The sequence below is a fragment of the Oryx dammah genome, unplaced genomic scaffold (genome assembly GCF_014754425.2).
Source record: "Oryx dammah isolate SB20612 unplaced genomic scaffold, SCBI_Odam_1.1 HiC_scaffold_19, whole genome shotgun sequence".
Lineage (NCBI taxonomy): Eukaryota > Metazoa > Chordata > Mammalia > Artiodactyla > Bovidae > Oryx > Oryx dammah.
Genome location: NW_024070203.1, coordinates 77,619,019 through 77,633,205, shown reverse-complemented (window position 1 = coordinate 77,633,205; position 14,187 = coordinate 77,619,019). Strand labels below are relative to the sequence as shown.

The 14,187-nt window shown below is 38.6% G+C and overlaps 1 protein-coding gene across 2 annotated transcripts in view; it reads right to left on the bottom strand.

The window, feature by feature from the left end:
• Positions 1 to 14,187, bottom strand: part of NIPAL2 (NIPA like domain containing 2) — an 85,554-nt gene that overhangs the window by 59,903 nt on the left and 11,464 nt on the right. For both annotated transcript variants that reach the window (XM_040261004.1, XM_040261005.1), the window contains exons 2-3: positions 2,466 to 2,534; positions 1,247 to 1,418 (exon numbers count right to left, since the gene is read on the bottom strand). In XM_040261004.1, the coding sequence (XP_040116938.1) occupies positions 1,247 to 1,418; positions 2,466 to 2,534 (241 nt within the window). The remainder of the gene's footprint in view (positions 1 to 1,246; positions 1,419 to 2,465; positions 2,535 to 14,187) is intronic.

The following is a 14,187-nucleotide window of genomic DNA, read 5'->3' as shown; positions in this document are numbered from 1 at the left end:
AGGAGATCTTCCCAACCCAGGGATAGAACCTGCATCTCTTACGTCTCCTGCATTGGCAGGCGGGTTCTTTACCACTAGTGCCAGTGGGGAAGCACAATATAACTATATCTTTTTATCTACTATTTCTCAGATTTTGAGAAGGAAAAAATATAAAGAATGTCCCTATACACAGTATATGCAGTAGTAAATAGAAGATAAGATACCTTCAAATTGCTGATTTTATCTAAATGTTAAAAATGTCAAATGATTACACAAACTGTGTGCCTATTCAGAGTAGGGTGATTTTAACTGAACAATTTCTAGAAAGCCAAAAAAGCATTCTTTGCTAACCATTCTATTATTGTACATTATGAAATTATTTTAAATAAGATACTTTAAATGATTAAGAAGGGAAAACTGCTTTCAAAATGAAACAAACTTCCCTTTGAGTATACATTATTTCAGTTTAAATTATGTTTTTAAAAAGGATATCATATAATTTTTTGGAAAATATTACACTTGGGATAATATGCTTGATCTGGTTGTTACCGGACGATAACCATCAACTCGTTTCTATTTCAATGAAGATTCCAAGTTCACAGAAACTTAGAAACATGCTGTTTCCATAGCAGCAGATAAAGGGTGAAACTCAAAAGATTTTATTGATTTTAACACAGCTTAGAGAATTTGCTCTCTTTTTTAGCAGTAATTTTTGCTTTTTCTTTAGTCTTTAGCAACATCTCATATTCTCTTGTCTAAATGTATCTAGCAAGTCATAAAAAATTTTGACAGTAGGTTAATTATGATATTACTGTAAAATTATACATTCTTATAGATAGTAATGTATATACTTCTTAATGTAAAAGAGATGCTAAACTATGGATCAGGCATCAAGGACTCTACATGTCATGTCAGTCTAACATATGAATAAAATATGTCATTCTATTACAAATGTTTTCAGATAATTCATTAATGATTAAAAAGCATGTATAACATTTGTGTGGCTATTGATTTATTGACTCAGACACCGGGAATCAGGCTTTTCGACATAAACGTTATAGCTACAAAACGCCAGTTTCTTCATAGTTAATGGGGCACCATGACAATGAATAACTGAAATTAGGAGTATAATTGTTCCAAGTGAGCATGCTAAGAAAACAGGAAACAGACTTTTTTCTCTGGGGCCTGTGTTCAGTTGTATGTTTTTTCACCGATTATTCTGATCTCTTAAAATTTCTATTTGTCAAAACACAGAAAAATGGCCCACCTGTAACAGACATACAGCCTAACGGAGCGATGAGAGTAATGGGGGCGAATCCATAGGCCACGAAGTTTCCCGTCTCTCCCAGGGCCATCAGTATGATTCCGCCCCACCACAACACGCTCCTGAAGTATGGCCTTGGGTGTTCTTGCTGTGCCGACCGAAGATGTGAATACTTCTAGAAGTCAAACAGAATGTAAATAAGAAAACATTTCCATGCAACTAAAAATTGCCTTGAAAATTTTGCTCCTATAAAATTGCTTCATGGCTCTAAAATTTATTTGCAGATTATAATAGAGCAATTATTATGATTTTCTGTTTTGTTCCAAACATACTAAAAGTGACTCATACTGACACAGTATTTTATAGTTTAAAGGGCATTCTTCATATTAATTAATTCTCATAGCTCTGTGAATAAATATCATTATTACTATCAAAGGTGGGATGTATGTTAAGGAGTTAAGTCACTTTTTATTCTACCACACCAAAGTACTTCTTTTATTAGATTGTCAAAAAAAAATCAGGTTCCCAAAATAAACATCATTGAAATAAATATAATAAATTATTAAAGAAACACCTTTGGAAAAGGGATTTAAAGAAAGCATATCGTAGGATGAGTCAAAGTAGCTACCACAATAAATGTAACAGGGCAGAAAGCCCTGGTAGCAGAGGGTTGGGATAGAGGAACTCATTTATATCTGCTTTGAATATAGTCTTTTATTGCAAACATGTGAATTCCTGAAAAACTAGCCATTAAATAAAGCCCTATTTCCCTCTTGTATTTTATGATAACTGAACTCACTTCTTTAAGATGTATGTACAATTCTAGATGACTTTAAAATTTTTTCTTAAAAATTTTTTTAAAAGCTTCAGAAGTCATTCAGAAAATAATAAAAGTACTATAAGAAACTGTAGAACATTAAAATAAATCTTAGTTTATGCCAACATTATGAACATCTTTTCTCAGTGTGATACAAATTCACATGAAATTTGACTGGGGTATACAATACTAATAAGAGGTTCACAAAAACATTTAACTTCTTTTAAAATCAGAAGAAAAAACATGAATACAATCCAGTCAGTACTACATCTGTCTTTGTATCAATAAGGACATAAGATACACTTTCTTTAATGGAGGAAGAAGGCAAGAGTGTCTGAGACTTGTTAAAGTCATAATGTGTCTCTGGATCAAACTATAGAGTTAGAAAAATAAGCTTCTTCTTACCTGAATATTTAGGGAAATGCTGATTACCAGGTTTCCTAAAATGGCCAGCAAAACTCCAAAAAGGTGAATCTATAAAAGAAAATGCTTTCTTTAAGTAACACTTGTAAGATATTTACCAGAAAAAAAAAACTACAAAAATTTAAGTTGATACATTCATTCCTTTGTTCATTCATTCTGCAAATATTTCCATAGCACCCATTTGCCAGGGTCATTTGGAATATGGATAACAGTTTTATTAGGATTAATTTCTCACTTTAGTCAAATATTATTTTTTAGAACTAGTTCAGTCTATATTTAATTCTCTAGGTACTTGCTCCATTTAATAAAATAAATAGTCATCAGGTTCTTACTTTTTCCCACTAAGATGCTTCTGCTGCTGCTGCTGCTAAGTTGCTTCAGTCATGTCCAACTCTGTGCGACCCCGTAGACGGCAGACCACCAGGCTCCCCTGTCCCTGAGATTCTCCAGGCAAGAACACTGGAGTGGGTTGCCATTTCCTTCTCCAATGCATGAAGGTGAAAAGTGAAAGGGAAGTCGCTCAGTCGTGTCTGACTCTTCGCGACCCCATGGACTGCAGCCCACCAGGCTCCTCCGTCCATGGGATTTTCCAGGCAAGAGCACTGGAGTGGGCTGCTTCTACTCATCCAGTTTTCAGTTTTCCTCAGCAACCCCTCTGATTGGGGTGTTCACTGCCTCAAGTATGTGAGTGCTTTTCTCCCTCTTTTCTTTTTCTTAAGACATTCTGGTAGATAGGAAGATATTCTGGAAAACTGGTATGAAAGAAAGATCATTGGCTTTGGAGTTAAAGGATAAATCTGAAATTCAGATCTGCTATTTTCTGATGGGCAACTTTGAGCCAGCTATTTCAGCTCCCTGGATCCAGTAGACAGGGGTTGTTGGATAAGATGTTTCCAAAATCCCTTTATCTCTGAAGTGTTATGAACTCTACTGGAGACAGACTCAATTTCCCACTGCTCCCCTGTTCAAGAACCCACAATCCCTCTCTACAGTCAACTACCTTGAATACAAAACTACTATTCCAGCTCCCCATAATCCGTCCTCATCCACTGTCCACGGTGGAACACCCGCTGTCCACAGCACACTCAAGGTGCTCTCTCTGCCTTGGGCAACCTGGTTCTTGTCTTCTCCAGTCAGATGTCATACCCTGCTCACGTCATTCCTCTCACTCAGGCAGTATCTCCTTCCCTCAGCCCATTCCAAACAGACCTCACCCTCCTGGCCTTACAACCGTCTCAGACACCACAGCCCATCTTTACTGTCTCAGAATCTAAACGGTACACATCCCTATTTCTTCTTTTATATTGTCACGTGTATCATCAGGCTCTATCAAGAGATGGCAAATTCTCCCAGGGAAGAGGATCGCGTCTTAGGGTTCCACTAAGTCTTTTACATCATCTACTATACACAATGAGTGGCTTAAAAAAACACTTGCTTGAAAAAGTATATAGTGGTTTAAAACAAGAACTACAGAGGTTAAAAAAATAAGTTCTGACGCATTGCCCAAGATGTTTACTATGGATAGCATATGTATTATTTGATAACTTCAAAAGATGCATTTACTGCTACTGTCTAGGTACAAAGATGTAATATCTGCTAGTAGTAAAAATTAGTGATGATAGAAGGGCTCTTCCCCCTTCTTCTTCTTTAGTACAGAACTTTTAACTAGCTTCAAATTCCAAAGCATTATTTGAATTTCAAATGAACATTACAAGCACAAGGAACCCTTTTCAGAATGCAAAATGTCTTTGAAGTTTTAGAACTTTATTATGCGTGCTGAAGTGAAATTCAGTATTTTTTAAAAAATGAAGCAGAAAAGCTGAAAACCCATTTAATAGCTTACATATAATATCCATAGTCTTTAATCAGTTAAGAATTTTCTTTTCCTAATAAAGGCAGTTGGCAACAATTTTGATCACTGTTCCTCATGGGGAACCATTGTATCATAATATAATGTGCTATTTCCATGCTTTCGATTTACAATTGAGTACATTTGGCAGTAATCAGGGAAATAAAAATTCAGAAGAAGTTTGGGATTGAATGAGTAATTATGAAAATCTTCTGTAATTATGAAAGTAAATTGGTGAATAGAAATAACTTACTTCAAAATTCTTTAAATGATTCACTGAGTAGTTTAAACACCACCAGGCCCAGTGTTTAGAAACTGGTTAGCAGGATTTGGCAATGATTTCTTGGATATGACATAAAAAGCACAGGCAACAGAAGAAAAAACAGATAAGCTGGACTTTATCAACAGTGAAATATTTTGTGCATCAAAGAACACTATTAGGACAGTGAAAGGCAACCCACACAATGGGAGGAAATATTTGCAAATCCTATATCTGATAAAGATTGGTATCTAAAATATACGAAGAACTCCCACAACTGAACAACAACAACAAAATAAACAATGCCGCTGAAAAAATGGTCAAAGAACTTGAACAGACTTTTCTCCAAAGAAGATACATAAATGGCCAATAGGCACATGAAAAAATGCTCAATAGCACTAGTCATTTGGAGAAGGAAATGGCAACCCACTCCAGTGTCCTTGCCTGGAGAATCCCAGGGATGAGGGAGCCTGGTGGGCCGCCGTCTATGGGGTCACACAAAGTCGGACACGACTAAAGTGACTTAGCAGTAGCAGCACTAGTCATTAGCAAAAGGCAAATCAAAAACAATTAAAAAAAAATAAGAGTAAGCTTTGGTAAGGATGTGGAGAAACTGAAATTCTTGTTCACTGCTGGTGGAGATGTAAAATGGTATGGCTGCCGATCTCATAACATATACAAAAAATTCAGCTCAAAATCAACCAAAGACCTAAATGTAAGAGCCAATACTATAAAATTCTCAGAATAAAACACAAGGGTAAATCTTTGTGACCTTAGATTTGGCCATGGATTCCCGTACATAAGACATCAAAAGCAAAAACAACAAAGAAAAAAATAATTGGACTCATTAATATTAAAAAATTATGTATTTCAAAGGATACAATCAAGAAAGTGAAAAGATAATCTACAAAATGAGAGAAACTATTTGGAAATCATACATCTGATCATACATCTGATAAGGGACTTATACCTAGAATCTATAAAGAACTCATACAATGCAGTAATAATGACAAATGACCCGATTAAAAATGGGCAAAGGATCTGAATGGACATTTCTCTAAAAAAGACAAATGGCTAATAAGCACGTTGAAAAGATGTTCAACATCACTAGTCATTAGGGATTGCAAATCAAAACCATGGTGATAAACCACTTCATACCAAATGAGATAGCTATAATAAAAAGTCAGATAATATGAAGCATTAGTAAGGAGGTAGATAAATCAATCAGAACTCTCACACACTGCTTATGGAAATATAAAATGGTGCAACCACTTTGGAAAACAGTCCAGCAGAGCTTCAAAAAGTTAAGCACAGAATTTACATTTGACTCAGCAATTCCATTCCTAGGTATAAATCTAATAGAAATGAAAATGTGTCCACACAAAAACTTGTACACAAATCTCCATACCAGTATTGCTCAGATTAGTCAAAAGTGGAAGTAACTCAAATGTTCATCAACTAATGAACAGACAAGCAAAATGTGGTATATTCATACATTGGGAATGTGGTATATTCATACAATGGGAATGTGGTATATTCATACATATATTCATACAATCTTCATTTTGTTTACTCAATTTTTCCCTTTTTGTCTTCTCCATTTGAACTCTTAACTCATTCACTTTTTCTGCTTGTTTCTATCCAGTAATATATGCAAATGAAAGTGAAAGTGAAGTCCCTCAGTCCTGTCCAAATCTTTGCGACCCCCTGGACTGTAGCCTACCAGGCTCCTCCGTCCATGGGATTTTCCAGGCAAGAGTGCTGGAGTGGATTGCCATTTCCTTCTTCAGGGGATCTTCTCGATCCAGGAATCGAACTCAGGTCTCCCGCAGCGCAGGCAGCCACTTTACCGTCTGAGCCACCAGGGAATAGGGATACTCATTTCTAAGTATACCTTCTGTTTTAGCTGCCTGCATAGCTTTGGCATCCAGTTTTCACTGGCATTTAGTTCTAAATATTTTATGATCATCTTATTTTAATCTGAGCCTATATTATTCAACGGTGTGTTTTTCAATATTTCTAAATGAATGGGGTGTTGATGATCAGTTTATTGCTAATTTCTAATTTTACTGAGTTGTGGGCAGAAAACATGCTGTGTATAAATTAACATTTGCCTTTCACCTATTATACTGTGTAAATTAAAATCTGTGACTGGCTGGTGTAGGGTCAACAAGTGCTCCAGGCATGTTTGAAAAAGAAGTACTTAATAGTTAATATATTTTATATATTCTATCTATCTATTCATCTATCTCCATTAATTCATTGCTCAAATTTTTGCTATTCTTACTAAATTTTAGATTGTTTATTAAGTACCTAGGGAGGTATGTTAAAAATACACTCAAATGTGTACTTACCCATTTTTCCTTTTAAATCTATTGAGCTTTGCTTTATATTTTTAAGACCATAGTGCCAAGTGTATACAGGTTCAGGACTGTTTCATCGTCCCGGCTAATTATTCCTTTTATCATTAGTATTAATCTCAATGTTTTTTCTTTAAAATCTATTTTAGGTGATATTAATGTCGTCACTTTCTTTTGATACTTGCCATTTTCCACATCACTTTAACATTTCTGTGTCATATTTTAGTCGTCTTTAATACCCAGAAAATAATTGGATTAAAAAAAAACCCTGACACTTTCTGTGAAATGGGGAGGTGAGTCCATTTTGTTTATTGTGACTATAAACATATTTTCATATACTTCGACATCATTTTTGTTTTTGCAGTTATCTTACTTTCTAAACTTTGCTTTCTAATTTCTCTTTTCCTGAATCCTATTGAAATGACTGAGTTTTCTTTATTCTTTTCTTTCCCCTATTCTTCTGGCCAGGGAAGTTACATATCTTATTTATATTCTGTTAGTAACTACTGTTAAATGTTTTTAACTTTCAATTTTGAAATAGTTATGGATTCACAGTAGCCTACACAGAAATGTCGAGGTAGGTCTACACACTCTTCCTCTAGCCTTCCCCTCGATGTTAACATTTTACACAATTACAATCCAGTATCTATGGTTCTCTCTATCCTTTCCATGTGGAACGCCTCTTACAAGTATGTTAGACTTTTTAATTCTTTTTTCCCTAAAATAGCTCTCATATTTTCCAACTCTTATCTCTTTGTACTGAATTATGGAGAAGTTCCTCAGATCTATCTTCAAGTTCAGTGTTTCTGACCTCCCTTTGAGGTCAGAATTTACACACCCATCAGTATATATATTAAACTGTATATAATCATTATCTTTAAAAAATATTTATTTGGTGGTACTTTTGGACTATTAAGAAAGCTGAGTGCTGAAGAATTAATGTTTTTGAACTGTGGTGTTGGAGAAGACTCTTGAGAGTCCCTTGGACTGAAAGGAGATCCAACCAGTCCAACCTAAAGGAGATCAGTCCTGAATATTCATCAGAAGGACTGATGTTGAAGCTGAAACGCCAATCCTTTGGCCATCTGATGCGAAGAACTGACTCATTTGAAAAGACCCTGATGCTGGGTAAGATTGAAGGTGGGAGGAGAAGGGGACGACAAAGGATGAGACGGTTGGATGGCATCACCAACTCAATGGACATGAGTTTGGGTAAACTCTGAGAGTTGGTGATGGACAGGGAGGCCTGGTGTGCTGCAGTCCATGGGGTCGCAAAGAGTCGGACACGACTGAGCGACTGAACTGGACTGAACTGATTGGGTCTTAGTTGCGTCATGTGGGATCTTTTGTTGCAGCACGCAGGCTCTCTAGCTGTGGCGTGGGCTTAGTTGCTCCATGGCAGGTGGGATCTTAGTTCCTGACCAAGGACTGAAACCCCCTCCCCTGCACTGCAAGGCGGACTCTTAACCACTGGACCAGCAGGGAAGTCCCTATAATTATTCTTTACAGGTGTATTTCCCCTCAAGACTATAAGCTCCTGAGGGCAGAGCTGTGACTTACCAACTCATCTTTGTAAGCCTAATGACTAGCACAGGTTTCTGGCATAGAGAATTTGTTTATTAAAGGCTATTTGAACTTAACTACTCTCAGATTGATTAAAAACTGTCTAGAAATAGTAAATTTTGACCTTTGGCCTTAGGAAGATCTCAAAGGAGTACTTTATAATCAACTGGGGTTGGAATTCAGGAAACACTCTGTTTCATGAGAAAACAAGCTTGTCCCAGAATTCAGATTTCAACAATGAAGGGTCCACTTGCGTGCAATAGAAAGCTGCCTGCTGTCTTCTAAAGTCTAGTTATTTGATATCTACTGAAATAGATAGGTATAAAGCAGGCGTCAGAAACAGTTTCCTGCTAATAGAGACACACTTCATTTATTGGGCTTCACTTCATTGTGCCTCACAGATAAGCATTTTATACAAGTTGAAGGTGTGTGGCAACCCTGCATTGAGGTCCTTTTCAGCACCTCTTTTCCAACAGTATTTGCTTACTTCGTGTCTGTGTATCACATTTTGGTAATTCTTGCAATATTTCAAACTTTTTCGTTATCACAGTATTTGTTATGATTATCTGTGATCAATGATATTTGATGTTACTGTTGCAAAAAGATTATGACTCACTGAAGGCTCAGATGATGGCTGGCATTTCTTAGCAATAATATATATATATATATTTTTTAATTTAGTTGGCTGTGCTAGGTCTTAGTTATAACATGCAGGATCTAGTTCCTTGACCAGGGATTGAACCCAGGCCCTCTGCATTGGAAGCATGGCATTGTAACCAATGGAACACCTTCTCCTCTTCAGAAGGAGAAGGGGACAACAGGGGATGAGCTGGTTGGATGGCATCACCAACTCGATGGACGTGGGTTTGGGTGGACTCCGGGAGTTGGTGATGGACAGGGAGGCCTGGCGTGCTGCAGTTCATGGGGTCGCAGAGTCAGACACGACTGAGCGACTGAACTGAACTGAATTGAAGCACTACTAAACCCTGTTTCCAATTAGAGGCTCTGGTAAATGTGCTTTAATGATTACAGAATCCTCATTAGAAATCAGTGGTGTCATTTGCATATAGCGAGCAGCCCTTATAAACTTGCCACTTAAATTAAGAGACATCTAGTTTACTTCATTTCTTTATTCAGAGTGCTGTCTGCCTTCCAGCATACAGAATTAGTGGAAGCTTAGGTTCCTCTCCTCCCCCTACCCCCTTTTCTCCCCTCCCTATTGATCTGGAGACTGGTGGTCAGGAAAGAGAACGGAGAGCTGGAGAAGGAAAGTGACTTGTGCAAAGTCACACAGCTAGATAGATACCAGGCCAATTTTGGCCCCAGGAACCCAGCTCACGTCTGAATCACCGTTTCTTCATAGACTGCAATAGGTAACTGTCTGGCTAGTCAATGTTCGTTTTCCACAGTTTTAAACTTAGCAGAATCTGTTTCTTTTTCCCAGTATACATAAACTAAAGCAAAGATAATAGAAGCAAAGGTGGCTCGACATCTTAATAATGCAATTACAAGTACAGACCAGAAACACAGAAAGATGCCCTTTATTTTTGTAGGGTTCACTCCTGTCACTACTGCAGCTTAAGGTCTGGCTTTTCCAGGATGTCTTGGCAAACAGATGGTGGTAGCCACAGCAAAAATTTCTGGAGAATGAGCTTGAAAATATCAGCACTAATAAGTACTCAGGATGTTTTTGTTTTATTTGGAATAACAATCTTCTATCCCACTTTTTGGTGCCAGAATGGTCTTTAGATATTTCACATAAAGTTACTGACCTATAACCATGGGTGGAGGAGTTTGGCCAGATTGTGATGGGATATGATAATAGGGACGTGTGGAATTGGTCATAGTCTGTTCCAGTCTCTGGCTCTGCCTTCAAAACATAAATTTGGAATCAGACCCTGGTGGAGCCAGTATATGGTTCAAAAGAACCATAGATTCAGAGCTAGTTTTGAATACTGTAATAGTCATATTCAACTCACAGCTAGAATAATGCTGTCTCCTGTTCCAGGCAGTAAAATACCCCTGAACATGGAAATGAGAGATCCAGTTTTTAGTATGGGAAATATCACAGGTTAAGTGATTTAGGTCAACTCATCACTGAAGGAGTGATCTTACAGAACCTGAACCTAAAAGGGGATGATATGCCTGAGAAATGAGTATTCAGTTCATCTCATCTCACGGGAAACTCACAGGAATGAGCTGGGGTGGTTTTGTATTTATACCTAGTAAACAGGTGCAACTTCACTTTCAGAAAGTTGGGAGGGGATAGGAGGACATCCAAAGTCTTCGCAATACATCCTTAAATTTGTAGGAGTAAAGATTCATAATGTGTGCAATTTACTTTCAAATGATACATGACAATATAAATTAAAAATAGGAAGAGAGAGGGAGAGACAAAGAGAATGAGCAAGAACAAACAAATGTGGTATAGTGTTAACAAGTGAATCTCCAGATGAAGACATGTGGTGTTTACTGTATTATTCTTCTGAGTTTTCTATAGGTTGGAAAAATTCCAAACTAAGAAGTTAAAAAGTCTGCTTTAGAGGCTCAATGAATTTTTTAAGAGAATATGAGTTCATTTAAAAGAGTTCAAAGAGGAGATGATAACAAGGAAAGAAAAAAAAAGCGAGAAATAAATAGGAAGCTGGCTGAACTAAGGAAAGAGATTAATGAGAAAAATAAGACCACTGCACAACTTAAAACCACATGTAGACACTGGTTGGGAAAAATATGCAAGGTGGAGGAAAAGGACATAAAATGTGACCAGAGAGAAGATGGTGGATACGGGAGACAGACCAAGTCCACATCAGAGGCTATTTGCTCAGTCATGAACCCATTTGGTATTTATTTAGCAACAAATAAATATTAGGTCCTATTTCAGGAACAAAGGATGCAAAGAATCCTCGAGAAGCTCAGAAGAGGTAGAAAAAGTGACCAATAACAGATGGCTGCTGCTGCTAAGTCGCTCAGTCATGTCCGACTCTTTGTGACCTTGTGGACTGTAGCCTACCAGGCTCCTCTGTCCATGGGATTCTCCAGGCAAGAAGACTGGAGTAGAGTGCCATGCCCTCCTCCAGAGGGATCTTCCTGACCCAGGGATTGAACCCGCATCTCACGTCTCCTGCATTGGCAGGTGCGTTCTTTACCACTAGCACCACCTGGGAAGCCCAGTAACAGCGTGGTAGTGGTTTGGTCGCTCAACCGTGTCTGGCTCTTGGGACCCCACAGACTGTAGCCTTGCCAGGCTCCTCTGTCCATGGGATTCTCCAGGCAAGAACACTGGAGTGGGTTGCCATTTCCTTCTCCAGGGGATCTTCCTGACACAGGAATCAAACCCAGGTCTCCTGCATTGCAGGCAGATTCTTTACTGACTGAGCTACAAGGGAAGCCCCCCACCTACCACCTGTGAAATCTATAATAGAGGTACGCTCTATAGAACCCATGCAAACAGAAGGGACAGAGCTCAAGTCTGCCTAGACTGGAGAGTATATTAGCTTCCTGAGGCTGCTGTAACAAATTAGCATAAACCTGGTGGCTTAAAACAACAGAAATTCACTCTCTCATGGTTCTGGAGCCTGGAAGCTCCAAATCAACTTCACTGGGCTGAAATCAAGACAGCAGGGCCACACTCCCTCTAGAGTTTCTAGCAAAGAATCTATTCCGTGCCTCCCCCAGTTTCTGGTGGCTGCTGGCACATCCTTGGTTTATGGTTGCGTTACTCTAACCTCTGTCTCCGCATTGCCTTCCTCTTCCACGTGAAATCTCCCTGTGTCTCCCTCTCATAAAAAAAGAATAAAGATAACATGTGATGGCATTTAGGGTCCATCCAAATAATCCAGGATAATCTTCTTGTCTCGAGATCTTTATCTTAATTACATTGGCATGACTCCAGTATAGCTGGACCGGAGGGGCAGGCAGCAGCCTTTTTAGGCCATGGGTCTGCAGGTGGTGCTACAACAGGAAGGATGCTAAACCAGAGAAGGACAGGTTCAAGAGACATTTAGAAGACATCCTGGAGCAGTGTGGAGGATGGACTGGGAGGGAGCAAGGCCAGGGAACAGGAAAACCAGTTAGGAGACACTTTGGGATCTCAGAAGAAGGAGGGTAAATGTGGAGAGTTAACTACAACAGGGCCACAAAGAAACAATATTCATATTCATTGTGGCAAACATTGGAAATACGTAATGCTTTTTAGAATGCTGAATGGGTTGGACTATTCTTACCCCTAATCTCCTTTGCCCTTGTAGATAATTGCATTGTCTGCACTACTAACCCAAACTAAGTTAAAGCTATAATCCCATACGTAAAAATGAAGAAAGAAAAAATGTCATTCCAGAAGAGATTTTTGTTATCTTGGTTTTTGTATGCCATAAGGTTATTGCCTTTCTATCCTGAGAAAGTCTCATAGCATTGGATCCAACTCTGGTGATTTAAAGCCAACAGAAAAGGTCAGGATTACAAAACACACTGTATGGTTGCTATTCTACAAGCTATTCTATGCCAATTTTTAATCAACCTTAAAAACCTAGGCAGAAAAGCCCAACGTACTGCCTTCCCATACAATTAAGCACTGTTACATTTTGTCTTTTACTTGAGAACACATTTACTTACATAATTGTACATTCCTTATCTTAAGAAAATGAACTCCATTAACGATAAGCCTTACTTAGCTTACTAAGCCACCATGTTTGTTGTTTCTGAGAAATTTAAGTTGTAGCAGAACAAATTTATGGGAAAAATGTAATAAGACATCCTTTGGGAGCTTTTAACACTTTATTAAAAGGAGAACAACAATAGTCAAGAAAGGTGAGCTATCACTTAAGGAAATCTTAAACTTGGGTCTATTACAAAACAAATCAATCCTATTTAACACTGGAAAGGGGATCTTTGAAACAAGGACTGACATGCTGAACACAAAGAATGCTATTGTTTGCATCCAGATCAATATGAGGTCCCATAACTTTCAAATTTTGCAAGAACATATTCTTAATAATAGTTTAACAAAATTGGTCATTCTTTGTTTTCATAGAAGCAGGATTGCCGGCTGCCTTTTGCAGGGAAATCCCAGGATGTGCGAGAGGCTTCCTCCCTTGAGCTGGAAAACCTGGGAGCTCACTGAATCACAGCTCTTTCCCCCGCACCTGATTGGGTTTCAAGAGTACATGACTCTTTTGAGAGCGATGCCAGCCTTGAACTTGGGCTGTATTGTGCCAGCTCCATCCTCCTGGAGACTAAACTCCACTGCGTATGTCAGGCCCCAGCCCCTGGGTGAGTTTTTGCCTCAAGATAGGGGAGGGATCGTGACACTGCCTCTTACTGACACGCATCTGCCCGAGACTCCTGCAGCCCTCTCCACCCACCAGACCAGATCTTTCTGACATCAAGGCAGGAATCAAGTGCGGACTTTCTCCTCTGGGACACTGTGACCTGGACACTCCATTGCCTCTAAAGGGCCAGTACTCATAGCCAAATAAATTCCCCTAACCCCACGCTCCCCCTTTCCTGGCAAAATTCTCACATCCCACTGGTCCAGCAACCAGGTCCCAACCCACCTTATGGTCGATCCACCTCTGATACCCGAAGAACTCACTGATGGTGACTGTGATTTGGGTCTGCAAGTACAGTTCAGAAGTCTAATAAAATGCTATGCATGTAACTCAGGATTATTCTCGA